The following is a 27,435-nucleotide window of genomic DNA, read 5'->3' as shown; positions in this document are numbered from 1 at the left end:
ACTTTATCACCACGAGACAACACAATTTTACTCACAACACGAGCACAGACGTCTTTCCCTCACGACAGATCCAACTCGACTGACTGGCGCGTCAGCGGTAGTACAGCACTACTCTGTGGCAGGTGCGCCAATCTTCACCCAATCCAATGCCGCTGCGGAACGGTCCGGCCGAGCTACAAATGCACTGTATAAATCAACTGCCGTGAGTGCGGTTATGAGTGTAGCCCTGGCTGGTTCATCCTGTAGTTTGCGGATTTTCTAAAAGTGCGCCCTATCATTAAAAATATTCCCTGGGGCTATACAGCCAATCTACTCACAAATGTTATCTCTAGAAAGTGCCATATTTCATTCATAGTGTGTGTTTGCTGTTGGTATATCTGGTGAATTGATATCCTGTGCCATCAACATACAGTTGGCATGGAATAAAGACAAAATGTCGCGAAGTATTACCAATGTGCGCACAAACAAAACAAAGGAACAGTCATCTAAATTCCGAACTTCGCGTAAGACTATAATCCGCCATTTTTAAAGCAGGCAAGAACATTTTTTCTGCACAGATATCTGTTATATACTTATATGCTATATATATTTTCAGTATACCTACATATGGTGTTAGCTTAAAAATGTCGGTATCATATGCCACTTTGGAATCCACAAACAGTTATTAGCTACTTTCTTGCCTGTTCGGCAAATGGCAGAGCATGTAATTCTTGGCCTCAGTCCCTAAAACTTCAAAGACTGCTAGTTAGCAATCTAGGCAGGATTATAAACAGCAGTTGCAAAATTGTGCCCCTTTACATGAGTGTATGAATAGCCTTTAAATAACTTATAATAGTACATTATGCAACGAGCCTATAATGAAGGTAATTAAGAAGTGAGTATGGATATTTATGAAACGAGCGCAAGCGAGTTTCATAATTTTCATACGAGCTTCTTAATTACCATTATAGGAGAGTTTCATACGACTTTTTATGCTCGACCATATTTCTAACTTGATATTATTAATTTTATTGTAGCTGACCTGGAGCAATGTCCCGTATGTTGTGAGATGTGCGCAGACGCGAAAGTATTGATTTTTTCCGAGGAACAATAATGTCATTGACCTTGTGTAATCCGTTAAACTTGGTATAACTTTGATTATTGAATTCGACGTTGAAAAACGAGATGACAAATTGAATTTATTTGAATATTATTTACAATTAACGCTAATTATTATAGTAACAGAACATAACCTTCTGCGACAGTATTGGATTTCCAGCCTCGGTGACTTTTCGCTAATTCTCTTTTGATTGCATATCCGAGAATAATCGATACTTGCGGTTTTATAATGGTAGAAAGCTGACCTGTCATTGGCTGAACAATTGTAACCTGAGTCGTCATTGGCTGAAAGACCTGACCTTTAATGAGTAGGTGTACTTTAATGACATGCATTAAAGGTCTGCTACCAGGTGTATAATTACTACATTTCGGCATAGTCGAGCATAAAATTATTTTCCAATTAACAGAGAAAAAATTATCTGGCACTACCTTTGTCCCATATTTGCCAGATACGAGGGATTCCAACACATCTTACACATAAAATCTTTTTAATTTTATTTGTACTCCCAATTTCGAGCAAAAGTTCTCTCCAATTCTTCAACAACTGATTGTATAAGGAATATATTTCTTCTATAAGAATTAGAGATGTGTACAAGGATTCTGATCATGTAAAGCAAGTCAATCCTAGGACTTAAACAATGCCAAATAATTGTATCACGAAATCTATCATGTAGTTGTTCGGTAACACCTGACTTAATTCCAAGCAATCAAATGTTGAACACAAAATTTTTGCATAGATAATTTTCTTTCATTCCATACCAGTACATTGACTTTCTAAAATTGCAATAGGTTATAAATTAAGATTTCTGTCAGTTAACTCCACATCTAAGAAAACTGTAGCATCTTGTGAACTAATAACAGTTCTTTGATACACAATAAAGAGATATTGACTTGAAATGAATGTGGACTCATCAATCACAATTAAAAATTTTTCTTGAATTAATTTCAATTTAAATTTTTCAGCAATGTCATTGAAAGCATATTCTCATCTAAAACATTTTTCTTATGCAGCTCTAGTAAGTTACAATTGGCATAAGGTTTTCTTGTATTGCAAGATATTAATCAGTCCAATTGTTTCTACATTTTATTGCAACTAATTATTTATGTATTTCTTTGAATTTTCGGCGTTAGTCTTGTTCAAAAATTTTTAGCCTTGATATGTGATTGTTAACATTCCATGGGAAGACATTTTTGATGTAAAAGTTTTTAGATTCTTTTGTATCACCACTATATGTAATCCTGTATTTGCGCTGTTCCAAAGTTAGACATAAATGCAGAGATTTATAAGAATTTAATGATTTAACACTTAAAACAGACTCTGCAACATAACAAACCAATTACACATCCGGGCATTAATCTTTTTCTTATGCTACTGCTCTTCGGTCTACACATCTGGAAACAACTGTGCACTGTTATTATTGACTGAACAGTTACGGACTACCTTATCACAGACATACACACAGACAGTGACATTGCCTTGCACTTGCATGATTCATTAAGATTTTAGTCCATTTCATAATGGAAATATTAACCAGGCAATCTAAAAATGCATTATAGTTGATTAAAGATTAGAAGCTCAAATAGAAATAGCAATCAAGAAACAGGATAATAATTCAACAAATGATACACACTTCAAAATTACAAATGAATATGACTATTGCTTGTGCAGAAAGTGTTCGATTGGCTGTCTATTATTTTAACATTAACACGAGTAACAGTAATAGTTGGCTCAATTTTTTTTTATTATATTGGTCATTTTGAAGGAACATGAGAGGCATTTTCAGACTGCTGTAGTGTTTGTTAAAAAAAATACTGAAATATTCTTTCACAGGATTGAAACTTCTTACCAGAATGAGTTCAGTGTTTTTTTTTTATAGTAATACAATGCTGAAATATAATCTTTGTGGATAATTCATACATTCATTAATATGATGTACCACCACATTGACTGCAGAACACCAGATTTCAATTTAAGTTACTCACTTTCATATTTTTTTTTAATAGATGTAGGTTCAATAATAAACAAGTCACGAAAATGTTGTAAAACAGGCATTTTATTTACCTTAGGATTAACATACGAAAGTACTTTTATGAATATAACATTATTTGTACAAGAATCACAGTTGAAATTAGCACCTCGTTTTTACCCCTCCCCAGTTCTGTTACATAAAACAGCTTCAACCTGAGCAAAGTGTTCCTCGTACAGTAATCTTTTTCAAACAACGAATCTTTAGTAAAAGGTGGCCAACAGAATCAGATGTGGCAGTAGGGCAGGATCTGATCTATCACATCATGACATGTTACCTAACATCTAAAACTACTACGGTAAAGACAAAACCACTGTGAATATGACACTGATGTACAGGGAAACCAGATCGAATTGAGCTATGTACCCAACTAATGCCAAAAGCCACTCCACCACATTGCATCACTGCTCAGAGAGAAGGGGAGGGAGAAACTGATAATAATGAATTATGTGTCACAGAACTTGTTATCCAACCTGACTAATCATATTTTGAAGGTTTTACCTCTATTACAAGTTGTTAAAAAAAATGATCAGAACTCAAAATTTTCTGTTATGAGGTCTGCTATGTTGTTCCCAAGCTGGAGTGACACAAAGGGCAGCAATATTAAAAAGAACTTTGTGCTGCTTTTCAGAATTAAATATCGAGTATGCAATCTTACATAATGGGTAAATAAACTTTACACTCAGAAGGAAAGAATAAAAACTCCCTTTGTCTTAATAAAAGTATTACACTAACTACTGGAATAGCACAAAAAGCAAAGGTCAACTCGAATCTATGGTCAAAATGATCAAGTTCAAGCTTTCAAATAAAGGTGCAGTGGAGAGAAAAGAGAGTGCAAGTGAAGTAGTATCTGAATGAGAATCATACTCCACAATCGACTAAAATACTTTAAGATGAGTTTTAAAAAATACAGGCAATAAAAGGCATTCACATTAGAGACAATGAGTTGAAAGTAGTAAAAATTAAATGCTCAATATGTAATTTTACACAGCCAGAAGCATTCCCTTCATAAATTCCCAACTTACAATACATTGTAACAATTTAAACATAATCATCATTTTAAAATGAAAAGAAATACAATTCATAAAGTTCAAAACTTTTGACACGAGAATTCAAATAGTTAATTACAAATCTTAGTAATACTGCACGAAATATAAGGTAATGGAGTGAAAATAAATAAATAATATAGATTCATCCTAGAATATTCTTGCAACTGTGAGGCAGAAGTGACCTTGTATGTCCACAAAGCTGGAATGCATGACTGCGACTTACAAACCAACAGTTTTGTGGTTATCTGCACTCTGTTACACATTCTAAAGTACATTTAAGAATCTTCCGAGTGTAATGTTCATTGCATAAGGTAAAAAACTGCTGCAATTTTAGAAAGTTAGTTTATGGGAAATCTCTGTGCAAAACTATTAGAGAGAAATCCTTCATTGATTCAAATTGCAAAAATGTGTAAGAATCTGGTAGCTCACAGGTCTTCCAAAACAATACAACTGTCTCACTAATTAGCAGGTTTGATCGAGTGTACAGTTTTCTTCAATAGTAATACTTCATATAACATTCTTGAAGTTAATTCTTTCGAAATTTCTCTTAAACTTTAGTGGTAACTTACATCTTGAAACTGACATTTAGCTTTTATTGTATAAAAAAAAAATTAGACCAGGTTTGGAATTCGTAGATGAAATAAGGGTCCACTCCAATTTATCAGATCTATCAACAAGCAATGGTCAGATAATTATATCTGCGCAGATAATCTATGTGGTTAGTTTGTCTTTTTTTTTAATGGACATGACTCACACAGATATAGCAACTGAGCTGTATATGCTCTTTCCTGAAATAAAAATCCTATGAGATCGATAATACAATTGTGTATCAATTACACCAAATGAGGTAAGTTGATATCATAGTGTGTATGAAATGATAAACTGCCGAACATTTTTTTTTTTTTTAGAACTTCTGTCTGTTAAGTCTAAAATAAAATAAGACAACCCTGAGCATTCTTCAAATTACATGCTCACTTTTGCATACAAAGGAAATTCCTGCATGAGGAAGAAAAAGAAAAGTGAAAAGCATGTAGGGAGTAGAAAAAATCTCAATTTTTTTATCCAAAAATAATTAATACAATTTGGCGCATACTGTCAAAAACAACAAATGCTGTGCATTACTACCTCTGGACATGGACCAACAGCAGCAGCGCCAGTCATTGTAATAAAAGGAACAATAATGTAATCTCTCAGAGTATATTCTCCTCTTCAACTTTTCTTTTCCACTTCTGTCTCTCCCTCATCCATTTTAGTGTCATCTTTATCACATGCTGTTTCATCTTGTCTCTCTGCACTAGAGCTGCCTGGAGACTCTGCAGCAACAAGTGGAAATGCACTCAGTCTCTTGGTTGTATCCAACCCATCAGTCTTTTGGGACCAGAGATTCTGGACTGTGTTCATGTCCTGAAATCACATTAAACGAAATATCAGAGTACGCCCTTGGTCACTGAAAAAGATGTCCGCGAAATTTCTACGACGTAATAATTACAGACAAATTCACACACACGAATCATCAATCAAGTGGAAGACTTCAGTGAAATACCTGGGAGTCATGCTTGGCAGAAGACTGAATTTCTCCCCTCACATTAACGATGAACTACGACAAGCCCACGCTAGTATGGTGCAACTGTACCCTATTCTCAATAGGAGCCATAATTTAAATTTAAAGACAGGCACAATTTTATTTAAAAGCCTTATTACACCAATCTTGACTTATGCCTGTCCCATATGGGGGCATGCTCCCAAGCAATACCTGTCTAAAACTCAAGTTTTCTAAAACAACATTTTGCGATTAATATTGGGACTACCTTACGTAACACATGTGGGACTAATTCATAGAGACCTAAAAATTTGGACTGTTACGGAGTTCATAAGCAACTCAGCATTTCGGACTTACAATAAAAGTTAAGTTAGTAACAACATTCTAATCTCTAGCTTAAAGAATTATAACCCTGCTCTTGATAAACATAAATGGCCTAAAAGTATCTTCCATGTAGTAGCATGGAACGACAATATCCCTGACCACGCTCAAATAGACAACTGTCAGGCTAATAAAATAACACAAAATCAAATGACTGAACCCTCTGTGTAACACAGAGCCACCTGTCTACTTTAAGAATGATTTTACGTAGAGTAAATTTCTGTATCTGTGTTTATGTTGGGAATCGTGAATTTTTGTATTTATCCTTTTACCCTTCTAGAGCTGATATGACCTCGCTCCCCACAATTCCAGTCACACAGTAAGCCAATTGGCTAGTCGTCAGTACGAAAACTCATCCTGCCCGTGGTTTTCCTCAGGCATGAAGACAAATGTCCGGATGAGACCTAAAAGAAATGGGCCACGGACCTACTTCCTTCCCTTTAAATTTTTCCCAACCCAAATTACCGACGCCAATGTCTCTGTTGGAGTCGCCTTCTTCTGCTTCCCGCTGCTCTGACCTCAACTTCGCCGAGCTACCTTTCTCCCCAGGCTCCTGCATCTGCCCATAATGCAAAATTATAAAAGCTGCCATACATTCTTACATCCCAAAAACAGTTATCACCATGCTCATTCCTGCCTTCTCAAAGCAGTCATAATCCAATTAATTTAAATATAAATGTAAATCTTTAAACCGCATGTGAAGCTGATATCATTTGAGCTCTACTTCTTAATGTTAATTTATGTTATACGTGTAGTTCACTTACTGGTTCAACATGTTGAGGAGGTGCCAAGACCGAGTAACCTGGACCCATTCGAACTGTAGAGGACTGTTTCGACATGTCCACTGGAAACTGGAAGGAATCTTCTTTGGAGGTGGATGCTCCAAACGGATCTGGCACAAAACTATCTTCCTCCATAGGTTCGAAAACCATCTGACCCTTAGCCCTGCCCAAATCTTTGGAAGAATCCCTCTCCTGGAAAAAAGGGACAGTGTAGTGTCCATAACCCCATACATCGTTCCTTGAAGGATCATACTTTTCAGAGACTTCGTAATTCTGAGCTTGCAAGGCTAACTGTAGAGCTCTTTTCTTTATCTGTGTTTGATAATCAAAGTCCTTCCTCAGTTTGTACTGCAGTTGCTGTTCTTCGAGATCAGTCTGCACTTTCTGCAGCATAGCAGCCTCTTCCTCTTTTGTTTTCTCAATATGCATAGCACCCTCTTCCTCATCTGTTTTCTCAATAGGCATAGCAGCCCCTTCCTCTTTCATTTCCTGACTATCATTTGGAGGACTCGCATGTAATTTGTCGGTGGAACTGTCTTTGGAAGACTGAGAATCTTTGATGCTCATTGCAGCCATTCTTTTGCTTTGGTCTCTCTTGCCATGCAATTGCACTGCCACAGGTCCTTCAGACGAGGTTCTCACTGATGGCTCATTATTCTCCTGTGCCAAGTGAGACGGTGTCATACGTGGCTTTGTTGGAGATTCCTCATCATCATGGTAAACCTGAAATTGAAGAGTTCGTGCTTAATGTATAGGGACTATTTGGTTTCAACGTCAGAAAATCAGTACCACAGAGTGAGTCAGAAATATGGCTACATGTTTAAAGGAAATGTAATATGTTACTGCAGAGAGGAAAATGGTGAATGATATATGAAACTTGAAACTTCATTTGTTCATTTCAGGTAAGAGTCATATTCCTGAGCTTATGTCATTAGCCAACATGCAGCAGGAAGTTACAGTTGCAACGAGACTGACGAGACGAATTTCAAAACAGACTGAGAAACTGAAGAAAATGATTGCTGACAACAGGAAGCATCCAGAAAAGAAAACAACTAGCACCAATGCAGCAAAATAAGCAAGAATTGTGGAAACATTTGCCAGCAGTCCACAGAAATCCACTTGCCAAGAGGCATGTGAACCTGATATCGGTCAGTCCAGTGTGTCTCCATTCAAACCAATTCGTGTCAAATGACTGAAAGAGGATGAATCTGACAGGTAGTTGGAACTGTGTGAATTTGTTTCAAGGGAATATGAAAATGACGAACTTTGGTTCCACAAATTGCACTTTTCTGATGAAGCTGTGTTCCACGTGAACAGAAGTGTTAAATCGTTGTTATGATAAAGAGAATCCTCGAGTTATTTAAGAAACATATTCAAAATGTGGATCAGTCACAGTTTGGGTAATAATTGGACAGGAAGGATTGTTAGGAATGCGAATCTTGGAAAAGAATGTCAATGCTGTTCAGTATTGTGAAATTCTTCATGAACTTGAGGTGCCAGTGATGCAAAGTGATGAACACGAGCATTGCTTATTCCAACAGGACGGTGCAACCACTCATGATGCTATTGTGACAAGAGAAATTTTGAATCGCGAATTGCCAACAGGTGGTTGGGAAGGAAAGGAATGACAGAATGGCCAGCCCGCTCCCCTGAGTTAACAGCCTGCAACTATTGTTTGTGGGATTATCTGTAGTAATGTCACGAGAGGTCTGAGATCTCCCGATAAATCCACGAGCGAAGCGAGTGAATTTATCTGGGAAATCTCAGACCTCGAGTGACATTTATTAGGACTATTTCGTGAATAAAATAAAAATTTAAATAATATATCCCTAAAATTCGATCACAAAATGTTAATAATTGTATATTAACGAATACTTAACCTATTCAGACATTGTGAAGTTGAAATACCCGTAGATGAATATCGATTATTGCAATAAAGAAATTCGATGTTATTATTAAGTAATGCCAATTGCGAAAAGCGAAATACAGGTTTAACAATGTTAATTACATGTACTGCACTTTTCTCTTATTATTATAACAAATACATTTTCATTATCTGCTGAAATCATAATTTAATTTAACAGTAACAGTGGGGGCAGCTATATACCAATGCTTATGTATTCACAGCGAGACATGTTGCTACACAGTTAAGCCATCTCTGTATAGATAGGCCTAATTAAAACACGAATTTTATTATGCCATACGAAAGGCAGTTTGATCAAAGACATTATTACTATGCAAGGTCTTTGAGTTTGACATGCAGTGATGTTACATAAATTTGAACGTCTATTAATTGTTTAATTTTAATACAAATGTTATACACTACAATTTTATAGGTTACGTTAGGCCTACCTGTGGAAGCAGGACCAATGTCAGCTGTGCCTTGTTTCGACCGTTACTTACAATGAGTGCTACACGAAAGCATTTTTTATAACTCGACAAACGCATTCTCGCTGTAGTGTGTAACGGAACTAAAGCTGCATCTATACAGTTCAATATTCCAATCACATATGCGTGCAATCTGGGAAGAATATTGAAAGAATCAAATTTAAAATGTACGTTCAATTAAGATGCATAAAGATTTTGTGTCTACCTACATGGTGCGCCGTTTTGAACGTGGTCTTCACTGCGTAAATATATTAATTAATATTAAATGTAATCTTGCATTCATTGCTTTAAAGTTGAAAGAAAAGTCTAACCGTGTAGTTGCATCTTAATGTATGTATGCATCAATTTACGGGGAAACAGTTGGCGATGACTAAACAAAAGAAGGACCATGCGATAAATTGATAGCGATAAATCTAGCTGCAGAAATTATCGCAAAGTCTGACTGTGATTGGTTGGAATTCAAAATTTCATTACACTTCATTGGTCGAAAATGGAATGACGTCATATAAATGAAATAGTCTGAAGAAAATTTACGCTTGGAAACCACGAGACATTGACATGCTCAAACAGTAATTCAGGAAGAAATTCGTCCCATTACAGTGAGCACATATCATAAATCAATTAACGACTTTCCAAAGAGTTGCCGACTATGCCTGGATGTGAAAGGAGAGTAGTTTGAGGCAATAAAGCAACTGGTTGGTACTAATGTGTATTGATCTTTAATTTGAAGAAATGTCTTTTCCAATGGTAATGTCTCATTTCCCATAGACATAATAATGTCATCACACGAAGCAATCATATGTGTAGCCATATTTCTGACTCATCCTGCACACAGTTAATCAGACACGAGAGACCAAAGTCATGGAGAAACAAGTCATTATGTTAGGTTTATTGCATTGATCCACTCTCAGCAACTGGAGAATGCAAAGAGGTAAACAATACAATAAAGCTCATTTGGTAGCAATTCCATCAGTAAAAACACAGAAATAATGTTCATTTAATTACAAGCTGATGATCATGGCAAGCAAATGCATTCAACAAAAGAAATAGTCGTTAATGCTACAGGTTAGTTTCGTGACAGTTGTTGTTTTAGCAATGATAATAAGGTAGAACACAAAGATCGTAAGTGTAACAAGAGGAAAACGAAATTATTAATAATAATAATAATAATAATAATAATAATAATAATAATAATAATAATAATAATAACAACAACAACAGCAGCAGCAGCAGCAATTTTAATTTGATCCTTCCTTCATATTTCTTAAATGTTTATGTAGTTCTGTTTCATTTTGAATGTCAATCCTACTGTACATTTACCTAAAAGACTAAATTTATGCATCTACTGAAACAAATAAAGCAAATTTTCTCTACTTCAGAAAGGCAAATGTATTGGCACTATTAAGATCTGAACACATTCAACACCTATGCATAAAGTGTGATAACGGCTTTTCGTGTTACGACATAAGTTACTTAAGATTTTCATATGTTTACAAAAATTTGAACACTCTAGTAAATACGAAATAAATTTGTGTGTTCTAAATTTAACAGCATTTCATTTCACACTTCAAAAGCAATTAACCCCCAAAATTTGCCCACTCCACTGCATTGTATCGTCAATCTTATAAATTAAACTAAATTCACCATTGATAAAATGTAAAGATGTCCACAGACAAGCCACTGAGACACACGAGATGCAGGAAAGTTGCTGGGGAGAAAATTACGAATATAGAGGAAAGGGAATTGGTTGGGTCACTGGCTGAGAAGAAACTGTCTACTGAAGGGTGCACTGGAAGGAATGGTGAATTGGAGAAGAGTTTGGGGCAGAAGAAGATATCAGATGATAGACGACATTAAGTTATATATGGATCACATGAGGAGACAAAGAGGAAGGCAGAAAATAGGAAAGCTTGAGAAAGCTGGGTTTGCAGTGAAAGACCTGCCCTTGGGAAGGACACTGAATGAAAATGAAATGAAATATTATAATATAAGACAGTAAAATAAATATATAATGGAACAGCAGCAATAATAATAATAATAATAATAATAATAATAATAATAATAATAATAATAATAATAATAATAATAACAACAACAACAACAACAACAACAACAATAATAATAATAATAATAATAATAATAATAATAATAATAATAATGCATTGACAAGACATTTCAAAGGAAACCAAACCTATGACTGTTTAATCTAGCAGCTACTATTCCTACCTTCAAAGGAGGCACAGGAACTGTGTTGGCACCTGTATTTTTTTTTGCCATGTCCAAGCATTTTGAGAAGTCCAAAATTTGTGTAACCACTTTCTGGATAAGTTGTTCTATCCCAAATTCACCTAAGAATCAAAACCAAAAGCATTTCAAAGCTCAATGAACAATATGAATGGTTGAATTTTTTATTTCACATTACGTTTTTGGAGGCAGTTTTAATGCTGTATTGCAATTACGATGTTAAATAAATGTTTCCCAGATCTGGTAAATTAATAAAAGTTTATTTAAATATTAAAATTTTTCAATGATACCCATATCCTTCCCACATCAGCTTGAATGTTCAAGTGTATGTACCAACTTCTCAAAACCTGCAGCAAAAATATTACCATACCTACCACATTTCTTTCCAATTCTTTTCGTTTTAAAAAAGGCGGTAGTCTTAAATTTGTGTATTAATAAAAATACACAAATTGCGTCACTCTTTTATGTTGTACAGTACACTAAATAATGACACAGATGTAGCCATTTCTCCTGCTGTCTGCATGATCACAATGGTACAATTGTGTGGTATATGACAAAAAACCATTCCAAATGTTTTACCATACTTCAGCTTGAGTCCCATAAAGCCATTTAGTTAATTCATGTACATTGTTTTTGTAAACTGAGTATTTAAACTGTTAGGCGCCACAGGGACACAAATTTCATTTCATCAAGAGGATCTGTCTATTTTGTAAGTAAGTAAAATTTAAATTTTATGTGTTATGTGTGAGGGTGGTAATGTCAGGATGATTTGGTGCTTCAAACGCAAAAGCAAATTTTCTTCACAGACAAATTCGAATGATTTGTCGAGCATTACACAACATAGGTTGGAAAGCAAGGTGATTATACTGACAAACAATACAATGTATATTTGATTACACATTGCTATACACAATGAAATTAATAAATTGCTTTTACTTTCTAATTTTATCTCTTAGCACCAATTAAATTGTCCAATTTTTTCATTTTTTGATTTGCATCAAATTGAACACATCGGAAATAAGACATTTGAAAGAATTCATTGAACTTCAAGTAAAGCTGCATAAATTCAGGGAAAAAATTGAAATTAATTAAATTTTAAACCATAAATCTACTACAATTCTATTACCATGAACAGTTGCTTTGAACGAAAATAAATATGTTGGAGTTTCCTCGTAATAAGAAAAGATTGACTGATCAAGAGAGAAAATAGAACTAACACAGAAGCAGACATTTGGATATTCCACTGTCTCCTAGAACTTAACAACTACATCTCAGGACCAATAGGTACGATATTAAGTTCTGGGATATGGAATGCTGAAAATTTTACTTCTGAACACAATCATTGTTAGAGTGAGCAACATTAGAAAATAAGTAAAATTTAACAAGTTTCGCATGTTAGTACTACCTGGAAAGTGTTTGTGAACAGCGTATGAAGCAACCTGATAAGCGTTGCTGTTCAGATTGGGATCAGTCTCATACTGGAACCATGGCACAACTTCCGTGACTTCTCGTCCACGCCACTTCATCACGATGGGAATCTGGATGGAAAACATGTAAAATTAACAAAAGCAACAGTTTTCTCATTCAAGAGAAACACACTAGAAAATAGAGTTGTACTAAGAACACAATTTCTTCCAATCTAACATCTATTACAATACTCAAGTACTAGAACTGAAAACAAAGCATTCACTTTACAATACTTGATTTACTCACTAACGACTTTTTCTTCTTCAGTACTCCCAAACTGATTCTGTCTGAACCTCGGATCTAACGGCTGGATATTGGTCGGGGTTAATGTAAGAAACCTATTTTCAACCAGTTATTTAATAAGGCAATATGAACTGACTAATCGGCAATGTATGGGAACTGGCCATCCTACTCCATTATCTCCTGGCCTAGTTGCCTCATAAGTGGTGCATGCCTTGTTGGTATCACTTGTGAGGTTCAGACCTGTCTTTGGACAGTTGACTAAACAACAATATGAACTGAGAAAAGTTACACAATGCAGAACTGCACACATTGCATTCTTCACCTAACATCATTAGGAATATTAAATCCAGACGTTTGAGGTGGAGATGACATGTAGCAGAACTGGAGTGTCATTACTCAAGTCCTTATATACAAATATATAATGATGTCTGTTTCTCAAAAATTGAAATTGTTGACTCAATAAATATTAAACTGTGAGACATGTTTGTATGGACATTTTGATTCTGTACTAAGAGTACGTTTTAACCTACAAATGTGTAAGTGAAGTGTTTATACCGGAATATATCTATATTTCTTTCTCTTCTCTCGATTTTTTCTTGCTTTCCCCTTTAGAATATTCCCCCCCTTGCCCATTCCACTTATAATATGATAGTGAATCAGTTTGAGGGAAAGGAATCAATAAAATCTTACATACATTTAATTTATAATTAACTATCGCTCTTTTGCTTTTCAACAATTAAAAAACAAAAAAAAAAAAAAAAAAAAAAAAAAAAAATGTTATGTTTCAACCAATTAAACTCTTAACTTAGTAAAATGATGCAATGTTAAAATGCTTTACTCTTAACTTAGTAAAATCATGCAATGCTAAAATACTTTATTTTTCAACATCAAGAAAAAATGTTTTGAGTAAATGAAATATTAAACAAAGAAAACTGCAATTATCTCATTTAAGCGTAACACACGAAAACAAAAACATTACAACATTCACACCTACTAAAAATATCAATATGCATGTCTCACCATATCTGGAGGATTGTCATATACCTTCCCTGCCCACCAGTGCTTGAAACCACATTGGCAATGGTCTGAGAGGGACCGTGAAGATACAATATCTCCATTTTCGTAAGCAAGGGACCCATCTGTGTACACCAACCTTAGCTTTGTCCTACAAAAGAACACATTCAAATGACGACCAATTTCGTGAATTTCTATATATATATAAACGCGCACACACGCAAGCACACTTCTCTTTTAATCTGTTTTTGTCCAAAAATTTGAAAAGTTATAGAGTATTTATTGTATGCTTTGTAAGCTAACTATAGTATTTAACACACGTAAGGTCTTCAATAGGGCTATGAAAAGGGAGCAATTAAAGCTAGTGATGGGACCGAGTATAGCTGTGGCAAGTGGAATGGAGTGAATTTCCTCTACAACTTATGTAAACAGCATACAGTCTGTACCGCTGCTTACGTCAAGTTTTAGGGGAAATTCACTCCATTCCACCCATTGCAGCTATACTCGGTCCCATCACTAGCTTTAACTGCTCCCTTTTCATAGCCCTAGTCATCAAATACAGTAAGATGTGTGGTATTTCATACAAAATTATTTAGCAAAATAATGGAACAAAAGAACTAAATTGTACAGTAAAAACAGTCTATAGCGGACTCTTGACACAACAGAAACTTGTCCACTACAGAAATATTTTGTGGTCCCTTGATTTTTGACGGTTTTAGGCCTAAAAATTTCCTCTATACAGCAGAAACTGTGTAACACAGACTACGGAATGAAAATAAACTATTTTAATGGAAAATACAATAAGTTTAACATACAAAATTAATGGCTGAATTATTATTTTCCTGCAGTATACTGTACAGAGTTTTCATGAACTTTTGGAATGTACTGTACACTGCACGACTGAGGATGGCTATCGGGACACGCAGGTAGTATGCTATTCACAGTGCAGGCAGTCACATTCCGCAGTTGCCTACACAAGATTTCATTTCCACCATGGCATTACAGAAGAGAGTTGCTATTGACCTTAAAACTAAAGTGAAAGTTATTGAGGCAATAGAAAAAGATAAGTTATCTGTTAAAGATATTGTGTCTATATTCAAAGTTGGTAAAACACAAGTGTACGAAATTTTAAAAGGAAAATCAGTAATACGAGATCAGCGGTTAAATGGCAGTAGCGGCTCAGTGAAAAGAAAATTACGAAAAACTGGAAATTAAGACATAAATAAGATAGTGTGGGACTGGTTTGCTAGTGTTTGAGCTAAAAACTTAAACATATCGGGGCCTATGATTCAAGAACAAGCAAGAGAAGTGGCAAAAACATTAGGAAACACTGAATTCAAAGCCTCCAATGGATTGCTGGAAATTTTCAGGAATAGACATGAAATTGTTTTCAATGAAGTGTGGTGATGTGAACGAACAAACAATAGCTGAATGGGGAAAAATTATCAACCATCATAGAAGGCTACGAACCTAAGAATATTGCTAATGGAGATGAAACTGGTTTATTTTTCAGGCTGTACCAAGCAATACCCTGTGCTTAAAGGGTCGAAAGTGTTCAGGGGGAAAGATGTGTAAAGAAAGGTTGACAGTTTTTCTTTATGGTTTCATGACAGGAGAAATGGAAAAACCACTCGTAATAGGCAAAGCACTGAAACCTTGGTGTTTCAAGAACATTGATGTAAAGGAACTTCCTGTGAAATGGAGATCAAATAAGAAGGCCTGGATGACTTCTGAAATCATGGAAGAGTGGCTGCGAGCATTTAACGCAAGAATGAAACAACAGAATCGTCATGTTCTTCTCTTCTTGGACAATGCAACATGCCATCCACATATTCAATTTTCAAATGTTGCACCTAGTGTGCTTTCCTCCTAACACCATCGGTGTTTCACAGTCTATGGACCAAGGAGCAATAAACTGTGTTGAAGTGAATTATCGGAAACTCCTAATGTGATCCCTTCTCTCTAATATGGAAAAGTGTGAGATGCTTACTAATAGATTTCATTTATAGTTGCTATTAATTGAGGTTCATGTGGCCAACATGTTTTATTTTTTTAAATACGATTTTTACCGAGTTTGAAGTTACTTCACATACAAAATACTTGGTATAAGTATTGAATCTGTTCTTATTATAAATGCAGAGTCCCACATCGTTGTATGTTTGTTTGTTTTGGGGAGCAAACATTAGAAACCGATGAGTATAAAATACAGTATTAGTACAACATTATTCACATCAGTTGAGGAGTAATATTTTGTTTAAAATTATGTCACAAAACAAAGCTCATGAAAAGGCTCCCTCGTGAAACTATGGTTCAACCAGATTTTTTAAATTGACACATATGTAAGAATCCTATTGTCAGCCTTCCAAATAAATGACTGTTTTTATTCATAATGGTTTCTCAAGCCAATTACTGCACATGATGGATGTATAATTTAACAAATTATCTATATAGCATTTACGACCGGTAAGTACAGTGACAAATATATACAAATATTAACGTTTATTGCGTTGTGTAAGTAAATTAAATATTTGATAATAGGATATGTAACTATAAAAATTACCTGTCACTATCACAGATTCAATACTTTTACATAACACTGAATCCTATGTTGACTATGTGGCACATTGGGTAATTTTAGTTACGAACTGTGCAGTATCGACATTTCCTTGGATGATACTATGCACCCACAAAATATAATTAAAATATACCCTTTAAGTTCTCGTTAAAACCCTGGAGATACAAAGATGTTATGTTCTCATATGATTACCTCCTTTATAGAGGAAAATTGTCTTGTAATTTCGTTACGGTTAAAATAAGAGTTTGAAGGGAACTAAATTCTAATTAATCTGAAATATTACATTAAAGGTAATAAATATTCGCAAATTAAAATGGCTACTCGGATATTGTAAGGACTGTAAATGAAGTAGGAGAATGAGGAAAAGCAGAGCAGAGGCAGAAGGAGAAGAATTAAAAAGGTTATATCTGATAACTTACTCCATGCAGAAGGCGCATTTTTCTAGTGGACTCTGTTTGTGCAGAATCAGCATGTCCTTCTTGGCGTCATATGTGCAGGACACTTCCTGAAAAATGACAACATACAATTAGTGTCTTATTGACACTAATCTTCCATATCAAAACTGAATCAACTCTCGTCTTGGTCACTGAAGATCCATCTTGGTTCATAACTATTAAACAACTCAAAAAATGGTAAATCTGTGCAGAAAGATTATGCAATTTATGCTGTTGCTGCAGAGATAACTAATGGCTACCAAACTGAATATGCTACAAGATATGCCCCATCTTATAACACACACTGCAGGATTTTCTCAGAGCATTTATTTCGTTTAAATGTAATTTTGAAGACATGAAGGTACAGTTACTACTGTATCAAGGCAGTGTGCTTTTCTGCGAAAATGTACTGTGTAGCCATCACCTCTGTGTCCCTGGCTGGAATGCGACAACTGTCTACTAGTGAAATAAGGACAGAGCTATGTTACGCATGCTACTACCCAAGTTGAAAACGTTACTCAGCTATTGCTCAGGGTGAAAGTAGTGTTGTCAGGTCTGAGATGTAGTCTGATCGTTCCATGTAACAGAATTATCACTCTCATCACTATTATTGCTACTCCCACTGTCACTATCAATGCCGAAACTGTACTCAGAAATTATAATGCTCTCAATAACACAATGCAATCTTCTGTTTCCCAGCAAGACTCCTCCAGTTTTTTCACGTGGTCACAGCAGTATTTCCAGTCGTCTTTCATTATGGATGATATTGCACATTTTGTAATATTACTGAACACCAACTCAAAATATCAGATTTCCAAGTAACACTTTACATTAACTTCGACACTTTTTCCATTTAAATCCCATCCTCTTCACTTGAGTTTGGAGAGATGACTTACCCCATGGAAAGTGTATTTTCTGTCGAATAATGGGCAACAGTTTCGGCACAGTTGGAACCTTCTTCTCTTGTAAGTACTCACTGTAGATGTCGTGTATAATCCTGCGAATGATGCATTGATCAAAGTCATCTCCTTGCATCGTAGTTTGAGGTGGTCTAGTTTTGCGTTTCTTTCCAGCAATCGACAGATGTTCATTAGAAGAACTTACTCATCATAATTTATTCTCCTTGCATATAATTTTTGTTGTACAATCCGGTTTATTGCAATACAATGCTGTCCTTGTATAATTTATGGGAAATGAATGATCATTATTTATAATTTCATTGTTACGCTTCCTAACCCCGGAACTGATAATTTCACTGGCTTCCAAATCGATAACTTTATTCTCCTTTTCGCGCTATTTTAACAAAAAAACTTTCAATATAACATGCTATTTTTATATAATAATTTAGTCACAATTAATTAAAACACGAGAACAGAGAAAAATGTAAATACATATATATATATATATATATATATATATATATATATATATATATATATAGCACACTGGCCTATTGGTTGAGACAAGTATTTTTACACAGATACTACAGTCACCCCTACCCCAGTTAATGGGACTGAGAATCTACCCCTCCCTTCTCCTGCTTTCAGAATTGTAGAGCTGTTGGCCAGACAGTATAAAATTTAGTTAAACATATTGTTTCACGCTTCCTTGCAAGCTTATCACTGGTAACTTTCTGGCCATCAGTCAACGACAAGGCATGAAAGTTGAGACTAAGCCAATATATCCACTTAAGTGCAGTCATCATTCATATGGGCAATGCCTGTACCCTCAGGACAAGCAATACTAAAATCGTCGTCTAAACACACCATTATCAAGTGTACCAAATCTATCTGAATGTCGCCCTGGGTGGTAGAGTTGGTATAGTGCTGGCCTTCTGTGGCCGAGGTTGCGGGTTCGATCCCGGCCCAGGTCGATGGCATTTAAGTGGCGACAGGCTCATGTCACTAGATTTAGTGGCATGTAATAGAACTCCTGTGGGACAAAAATTCTGGCACACCGGTGATGCTGATGTAATCTCTGCAGTTGCGAGCATCATTAAATAAACCATAATTTTTCCATAATTTTTTTCTGTCTGAATAAATAACTTTACTTCAGCAGGTAGGTGGACCAGGGATGCAGTGTTGCTGCAGTGTGAATTAGAAACATTCACTATGGCTCTGGATTGTAAGATCTTGAATCTATGCAAATATGAGGAGCTTTGTCAAATGTGGGAACACTTCAATGTTTCTTAATGAACTAGTATTTTTGCATCTAAAATTTTGTACTGTAGGCAAAGACTTCTGCATTACCATCATAAATGACAACCAATCATTCCTTTCTTCATTCTGCATTGGCAATGTCAGCCTTTTTCTAATCTATGAGTGCATGAGTAATGCTACATCAATCCATATAATTTGCTTGGTTTCTATTTTACGCCTGTCAAGAAAAGTCTGTACACCGTTCTGTAATGTCCTTACATTCCATGGACAGCTGCTAGTCATTCAGTTATTCATACTCAAGTACAGATCTTTCAGGGAAGTCTAAATGGAAGATGGACTGTCATTAAAGAGTTCCACATTTTACACCAAGCATGGATTTAACAATTGCAATATTTATATCCTTTTCTCTGGTGACAAAAGTAAATATGACACACAGCATCTCGCTCAAAAACATGCGAGATTTCCCAACTATTAATGAGTTTTTCTTCCATTTCTTCTGAACTGTTTAGTACTTCCACTTCTTTTTCCTTCTTTATTAAATTGTCCTTGCAAATTAATATAATGCTGCTCTTTTTAATGAAAAAAAGAGATGCAGTTCAATACACAAACTTAATAATAATATAAGTTTTATCATCATTTCATTTGCATTTGGGATATTCAAAATAAAAATAAGAATTACCAGCCAGAACAATAGAAATTTATTCGTCCATTGTTTTACATTTCTTCCTTAAAGTAAGTATTCTTGGTCTATTTTATCCTCTCTCTTTTCTACCTCTTTGAGATGTCAAAAGAAAAAGAAAAAGAAAAAGAAAAACAAAAAAAGTAATATAATTATGACAGGGATGCGCACGCGGGCGCGCTCAAAATTATAACACACCAATGTTATCAGTTAGAAGGTAATAGGCAACAGTTTCATATAGTGCACAAAACTACATATACTGGATAACTAGCAAAGCAACATCTTTAGCACAACTTGTGGCTTTTGTTCCATCCAAAACCCCGATCTCCACTCCCTTGAGTGCGAGTCCTAATACACGCAGTCAGTTATGACCTACTGTTAAAGATAAAAGTAATAAATAATAAGTATCTCAGTCATAATAACGTCATACAATACCACATGAAACTATGAAGTAATTACTGTACATATTTAAAATACGATCATTTAATCCAGGAATTATCTGCTTTTGGTACAAAGATAAATCATTTTATAAATCTTAATTGCACAACCTTTAACACTATATCACTTAGGAATAAGAAATATATATAACTTTCACATGTTAATTTGAACTAGTCAACTAAGATATTTTTTTACCTAGTTCAAATTAACACGTGGAAGTAATATTTATTATTCCTAAATAAATCATTTAACATGTTTCTTAATTGAAACTCTAGTTAAATAATTAAAGTACTATCATTTTGGTCCAGCGAGCATAGATTTAGTGAAAGAACATGTTTAATTGCTACTGTATCAAATAATTAAATTATGATCATTTGGTACAGGGAGCAACTGTTTTGTGTGCAAGGATAATTCATTTAACATATTTATAAATAATTTGTCTTCAATAGATTCTTTAATAAATCATTTCAAACCAATGCTAATATAGCATGGATTTTGTACGAGGATAATTTTGTGTTGGCCAAATTATGCATCATTTTTATGTAAATAAAAACAAATGACAATTAACATGGTACATCAATATTATTTTAAGAAACAGAGGAAACAAATATGCATTTCTGGTCCAGGGAAAATGCTCGTCTTTTACGATAATGCTCGTTAAATTACGATTGTGTTCCATGGGAAAAAAATTAAAATGTAATAAAAATTATTATTTTATGTGGACCAAGTAAAGTTTAAGTACCGGTATACATACCATGGCTCACTGCAATACATGATTAAGTAATAAAAAAATATGTACCATAAGAAATAGTTAATATTTAATATGTGTGGTGTGTATATTTGTAAAATTATTCCATTTCTCACTTCCATCTGACCATGAGATAATGAAACTCAAATCAGACATCAATTCTGTGTGTGGTGTGGGAAAATATCAAAGTTTCAATCAATTACAAATTAACAAGCACTCAACAAAAATTGTATAAATGAAAGAAACAAATGAAGTACACACAAGAAAATGAAAGTTGAGATAATGAGAACCATGCTTAGCAACCCCAAAAAGCTGGGAAAAAACTTATTTTTGCTACCGTTTCATACAGTTTCCATAACAGTACAATGAAATGAGAGAGGCTTTTTGTGCTATGTGACTGTCCACAATATGTCCCTGTTATGTGCACGTACATGGAACTGTCAATCCTGAATTTATTTTATTCATATTCATACTACGATGTTTAAAGCACTAAACGACAGCACACTTCTTTAACAGATAATGGACACATTTTTGAATCCACACTGCACAATTTCTTTGAATAATCACGATATGCAATTTCAGGTTTTCATCATGACTGGGTAGTCGCATATATTTCGGTATTTAAACCAAACACCAAAAAAGTGCATTCACTATTTTGAAATACTTGTTGACTTCATCTTCATCTATATACACATGTCGCATAATGATAGCCCATCTCTCTGTTGATCCTAAGGCATGACTATCCCAAGTCTTAAATCAGCACGTTTGGCAAATACAAAATTCTGATCTCATTTACTTCAATATAAATTAATAATGGGAGGAGATGGAAAATAAAACAGATACTAAAGTGAGATTGAAAGTTCCATGGTAACTACTCAATATCTTGCTTAAAAAAAAAAAAAAAAAAAAAAAAAATATTACGAAAGGAGAACAAATACTTTTTCTCATTTTTACATACTCAAATTGACGTCTAACTCTAGATGAACCTCCATTATCCATTTCAATTAAATACCAACAAAAATTACGTGATTTTTATCACTTTATTTTTTTAATTTTTCATTATATCAAATAGAAAAGAAAATATTCTGATGCTCCAAAAAGTCCAATTCCGAGATTTCAAAAGAAATGCGCATTTTTAGTATTTCTAGTATGGAAAAAAGTTATTTTTGGCAATCTGTGTACAGCAAATTCCCTGAAGTGTTCGATTTCCTTCACAGTGTCTACAATCTGAGTCAATTTATCTGGAAATTATATACACTAAATAAAATATTTTTTATTAAAAATTAGTTATATTTATTTTAAATAAAAAAAGAAAAGAAAACAAAATAGGGTCTTAATCCAAATACTCCGACAACCCCCTCGCCAAATAAATCAATTATTACATAGGATATACAATTATTTCTATTTTCCAATGCAAATTTTCTTAGTTCCAAAATGCTGCAGGTCGCATTAGATCTTGTTTGGAAGTGAATAAATAATTCATTGTAAGCACATTTGTTACGAGTGGATGAACCATAAAGCAAATTCTAGAACACACAAATTTCAAATGCATATTTTCGTAAATAAAGAAGCAATATCAGATATTACAATACATCGGTACATTTAACATTTCATGTAAAATTATTTACATATCTTTACCTAAACTATCCAATATATGAAGTTAAATGACTTCCTTTTCAGATTACAAAGTGACTTTTGTGCAATCCAGGAAATGAGAATCCATCTAAAATCGGTACATACTACGCAATATTAAATTTATGAATAACAGTTCAAGAAAATAGACAATTAACAGAACTGCTCAGTAGATATGGGTCCGCAAACGAGGCACTTGAGAGTGTATATTTATGAGCCATCACTCACTGACGTCATTGTTTGTACACATGGGCACATCGTGTACTTTTCACTTCGTACACTGGATGTCATAGTCCGAGTTAGCACCAAATAAAAACAAATTCAACTTTATTATACATCTTGCTAGAAATACTGTTGCTTGAAGATATTACTATTCTACTAATGTTAACAAGAAATATGACGAGTTGCCAAACTAACTTACTATTATGATAAGTGTTGTATTGCATGTTTCCACGTATTCACATTCTTTTATGTTCTAGTGACATTTAACTAATTTTGTCTTTTTGTTTTCATATTTCCCAATAAATAGTATATCTATATGTGATAACTTGAGCTATATATAATCATAATTTTCCTTACTGTGTGTACCTAAAAATCCATGTATTGTGGGTCCCTATCACCTCAGGTTACAGATCGAGGAGACGGCCTCCAGATATGGAGGGTAGCTGTGAATATGAGCCGTTCAGAGCAAAAGTGGTGTAAGTCAAAATTGGGTAATGAGGTTTAAAGTAAAAATTCTGTAAAATACAGTGCAAAGTAGCATTTAATATGTTCTTCTTGCTATCCACCGAATACTAATAGTTTAAATAAATTGAATATTAATTGCTACTTTGCTCTATATGTTACAGAATGTTTACTTTAACCCTCATTACCCATTTTTGACTTACACTTCTGCTCTGAACAGCTCATATATTGAATAAGCAGTCGCAGACAGCCAATGAGGGGTGGTCCTCCAGCTTGGGGGTTGGGCGAAAGGCTAACAACCCATCACCGTAAAAAAACAGATTGTTACGAAACCTTCAAATAAGCCTCGGAATGGGAGTGATTCTCTGGCACGACCACAGCAAAGGAATAAGTTTTTTAGAATTGTTACTTGGAATGTTACAGGTCTATATAGAACAGGAAGGGTAACATTAGTAGCAAAAGAACTAGCTAGATATGGAATAGACTTTGTGGGAGTACAGGAGGTTAGGTTAGATGGGAACGGCATAACACAAATAGGAGATTACGTGTTGTCTGCACGCATTGTATTCTTCACCTGACATAATTAGGAACACTAAATCCAGACGTTTGAGATGGGCAGGGCATGTAGCACATATGGGCGAATCCAGAAATGCATATAGAGTGTTAGTTGGGAGGCCGGAGGGAAAAGATCTTTGGGGAGGCTGAGACGTAGATGGGAAGATAATATTAAAATGGACTTGAGGGAGGTGGGATATGATGATAGAGACTGGATTAATCTTGCTCAGGATAGGGACCAATGGCAGGCTTATGTGAAGGCGGCAATGAACCTCTGGGTTCCTTAAAAGCCAGTAAGTAAGTTTGCACCTAAAAATATTGTATTCATTGTATGCTTTGTACTTCACAATTTTATTACTACTACTACTATTATTATTATTATTATTATTATTATTATTATTATTATTATTATTATCATTATTACTACTATTATCATTATTATTATTATTATTATTATTATTATTATTATTATCATCATCAATAATTGTCTTATTTTTTATACTTTGTCTCATTTATTTTGACCTGCTGTTCACATTTTATTATGCTTTTTCCTTTCTTTCTGTATGTTATATTTATGACTGATTTCTACTTACTTGTTGTTTACAATACATTATTATTATCTTATTCAGCTTTGTGTGTAAAATTGTAGTGTACTTTGTAAATTTGTAGTGTTTTTTGTAATGCAGTTTTACTCCTGGTTGAGTGTTAGAGAAGACCGTATAGCCTTAACTCTGCCAGGTTAAATAAACCATTATTATTATTATTATTATTATTATTATTATTATTATTATTATTATTATTATTATATACTGCTGTAGTACATTTACAATTACTGTACATTCTTTCCTGTTAAAGGAGGTGTTCAAAATGTTGTCCTTGCATTTGTCCCTACATTGAGTTTCGTATTCTTCCAAAGATTTCCAGATCATTTCGGAATTCTTGACAAGCATGTACAATTCTTTGCTCCAGTTCTTCAACTGTGTTAATGGGAGTGCTGTACACTATGCTTTCGAAGTGACCCCAGACACAAGAATACGAAAGATTTAAATCAGGTAATCTTGGAAGCCAAGGCACAGATCCGTTTTGACTTATCTTTGACTGTAACTGCACATTAGATGTAGTCTCACAATAGCAGCAAAATGTGCCGGTGCACCACATACTCCAACACTGCTGAAGAGGAACGTCCTCAAGCAATTCTGGATGATGATGATGCTGCAGCATACGGAAGACCGAGCTAGAGTGTCTCCCCACTTGCCTTCGTTACCTCCACCAAGCGACTACCTCAGCCTTCTGTACACAGCCAGACAGTACCTCCATCCATTGAGTTTGCGTGGAATAATGTGTGGCCCAATGAGACAAACACCTAGTATTTCTAACTATACATTCAACGAGAACATTGCTGATGTGGTGGCTCATGAACAGCATGTGGGTTTACTTCACTCCAAAAATGAGAATTATGATAATTAAAAATACTATCTCGAGTAAATCCCACTTTGTCAGTAAATAAAATATTACTTTCAAAACGAGGATTGACTACAGCCTGTTATTGCATACACTGACTAAAAGTCACTCCAGGAATGAAGTCCAGAGCACTGAGACATTGTATATAGGGTAAACTAGGGTCTGTTGGACAGTCGGGCATGTTGGACACTCGTGGCTACTTCTGTCATTGACTTCTAGCAGAATGTGGTGCCCACAAGTGGCAAGGTAACACGTTAAAGTACAGAGTGTCCAACATGCCCGACTGTCCAACAGACCCCAGTTTACCCTATTGCAGGTGGTAAGGGTATAGTGAACTGCACTTTAAAATTCTCCATACACTACTGTACCTTAATACAGGCACTTGTGTGGCTAGTGTACTACTGCATCCAACACCATATCCTCAGATCAGGCGTAATGCTTGCAGACCGGCCTGCTCCCCTACTATGTGCCAAGATCCTATTTTCTTTGAGGCGCTGATGTACCTGTGTGAATATGCTACTTTTGGGGTGTCTTTGATCAGGGTAAGCTTCTTGGTACAAGCACATTAGCCTCCCATGCTTTGCCGTTAGCGCTACCATGCATGAAATGCATATCTGCATACTCTTCATTGCTGTGAAGTTGTTCCATGTTGACTAAAGTACATCATAACTGACAGTATATACAATATGGTTTGATTACAATTTCACCACTCAGCAATGTTCAGTTTTATAAAGAAAGAGCAAACCTCGAATAGCTTCTAGTGCACAAGGAGAAAAGTGTACGACGTTTACAAACCACTGAGTCAGTGGTGGATCGTAACCATACAATCGTAACTATCTCGCAAATGAGACATTTGCAGACTCATGTTTACTGAGCTCTTTTTTGCTTTTACTATCATGTACTTTCAACCATTTTAGTTTGGACTATCAATTTTGATACATCCTGTATAATAGATAATTGAGGTTCTATTTTAGTAGTTGTTAGACAAAAATTATTTCTCATAAAGCAATAAGCATAAAAAAAAAATCTATACTGAAGGAAACGGTACGGAAGATGAAGTTACTTGCTACTTCAATGAATAGAACTCATTTGAAAGATAGTGTGAAGAAATGGTAATATAATATTTGATAGTGGTTAGTTGTGTGCAAATCATATACAGGACTTTTAAGTGCAGTGGTTTAGTATGTTAACACGGATTTAAAGCGACACAATTCTACACCTTATGACACAAAATTAAAATGCGTTGTAAAAATATACGAAATATTTTACGTGTAGTTGAGGCATTACATGTTTACAAGCACTCATTTTATGACACTTCTGTTGTCAATTTTAATTGAAAGCAATAGATATCGCATCACTGGTCAATTGTAAAAACCGCAAAATATAATTCAAAGAGTAACATTAAATTTCGCTTCATTTTTGTACAAAGTCAAGCTACAACAATGATAGATTTTTACACAGCATTTCATATAGAAGTCAAATGGTTCAAGGATCAAAACAAAGTAAAAGTAAAAAACCGTCTGTAAGTCCAACTTGTGATATTCTCAAATCAATATTTGATGATATCATAATTACTTACAAGAATCATGTGGACGGTCAGGTCTTTATAATGTTACTACTCACGTTAATATAATCTGGTAATCCTACAACGTTTAACAGCTCTGCTTTCTCACCAACACTTGATAATTCTTGCCACTTCTCAGTTGACATATGCTGAAAGTTATGCCCACAGTGTCAGTGTACCATCGTCAAATGGACACATTTCAGAATTTCTCAATGATGTACGAGATTAGTGTTGTTCAATGATGAGCATTTGTTGTATCTAGGTTGGTTTTAG

General features: G+C 34.8%; 1 protein-coding gene across 3 annotated transcripts in view; it reads right to left on the bottom strand.

Annotated features, from left to right (window-relative positions):
• Nucleotides 1–3,134: 3,134 nt before the first annotated feature.
• Nucleotides 3,135–27,435, bottom strand: part of LOC138707407 (deubiquitinating protein VCPIP1-like) — a 75,476-nt gene continuing 51,175 nt past the window's right edge. For 2 of the 3 annotated variants that reach the window (XM_069836790.1, XM_069836791.1), the window contains exons 11-17: nucleotides 27,222–27,311; nucleotides 17,228–17,313; nucleotides 14,240–14,384; nucleotides 12,915–13,047; nucleotides 11,492–11,613; nucleotides 6,860–7,600; nucleotides 3,135–5,578 (exon numbers count right to left, since the gene is read on the bottom strand). In XM_069836790.1, the coding sequence (XP_069692891.1) occupies nucleotides 5,384–5,578; nucleotides 6,860–7,600; nucleotides 11,492–11,613; nucleotides 12,915–13,047; nucleotides 14,240–14,384; nucleotides 17,228–17,313; nucleotides 27,222–27,311 (1,512 nt within the window). In that variant the 3' untranslated portion in view covers nucleotides 3,135–5,383. The remainder of the gene's footprint in view (nucleotides 5,579–6,859; nucleotides 7,601–11,491; nucleotides 11,614–12,914; nucleotides 13,048–14,239; nucleotides 14,385–17,227; nucleotides 17,314–27,221; nucleotides 27,312–27,435) is intronic. The other variant, XM_069836792.1, reaches the window with a different exon arrangement.

Source organism: Periplaneta americana, chromosome 10 (genome assembly GCF_040183065.1).
Source record: "Periplaneta americana isolate PAMFEO1 chromosome 10, P.americana_PAMFEO1_priV1, whole genome shotgun sequence".
NCBI classification, from domain to species: Eukaryota; Metazoa; Arthropoda; class Insecta; order Blattodea; family Blattidae; genus Periplaneta; species Periplaneta americana.
Note: the sequence above shows the minus strand (reverse complement) of the source record. Positions and strands in the feature narration are given on the sequence as shown.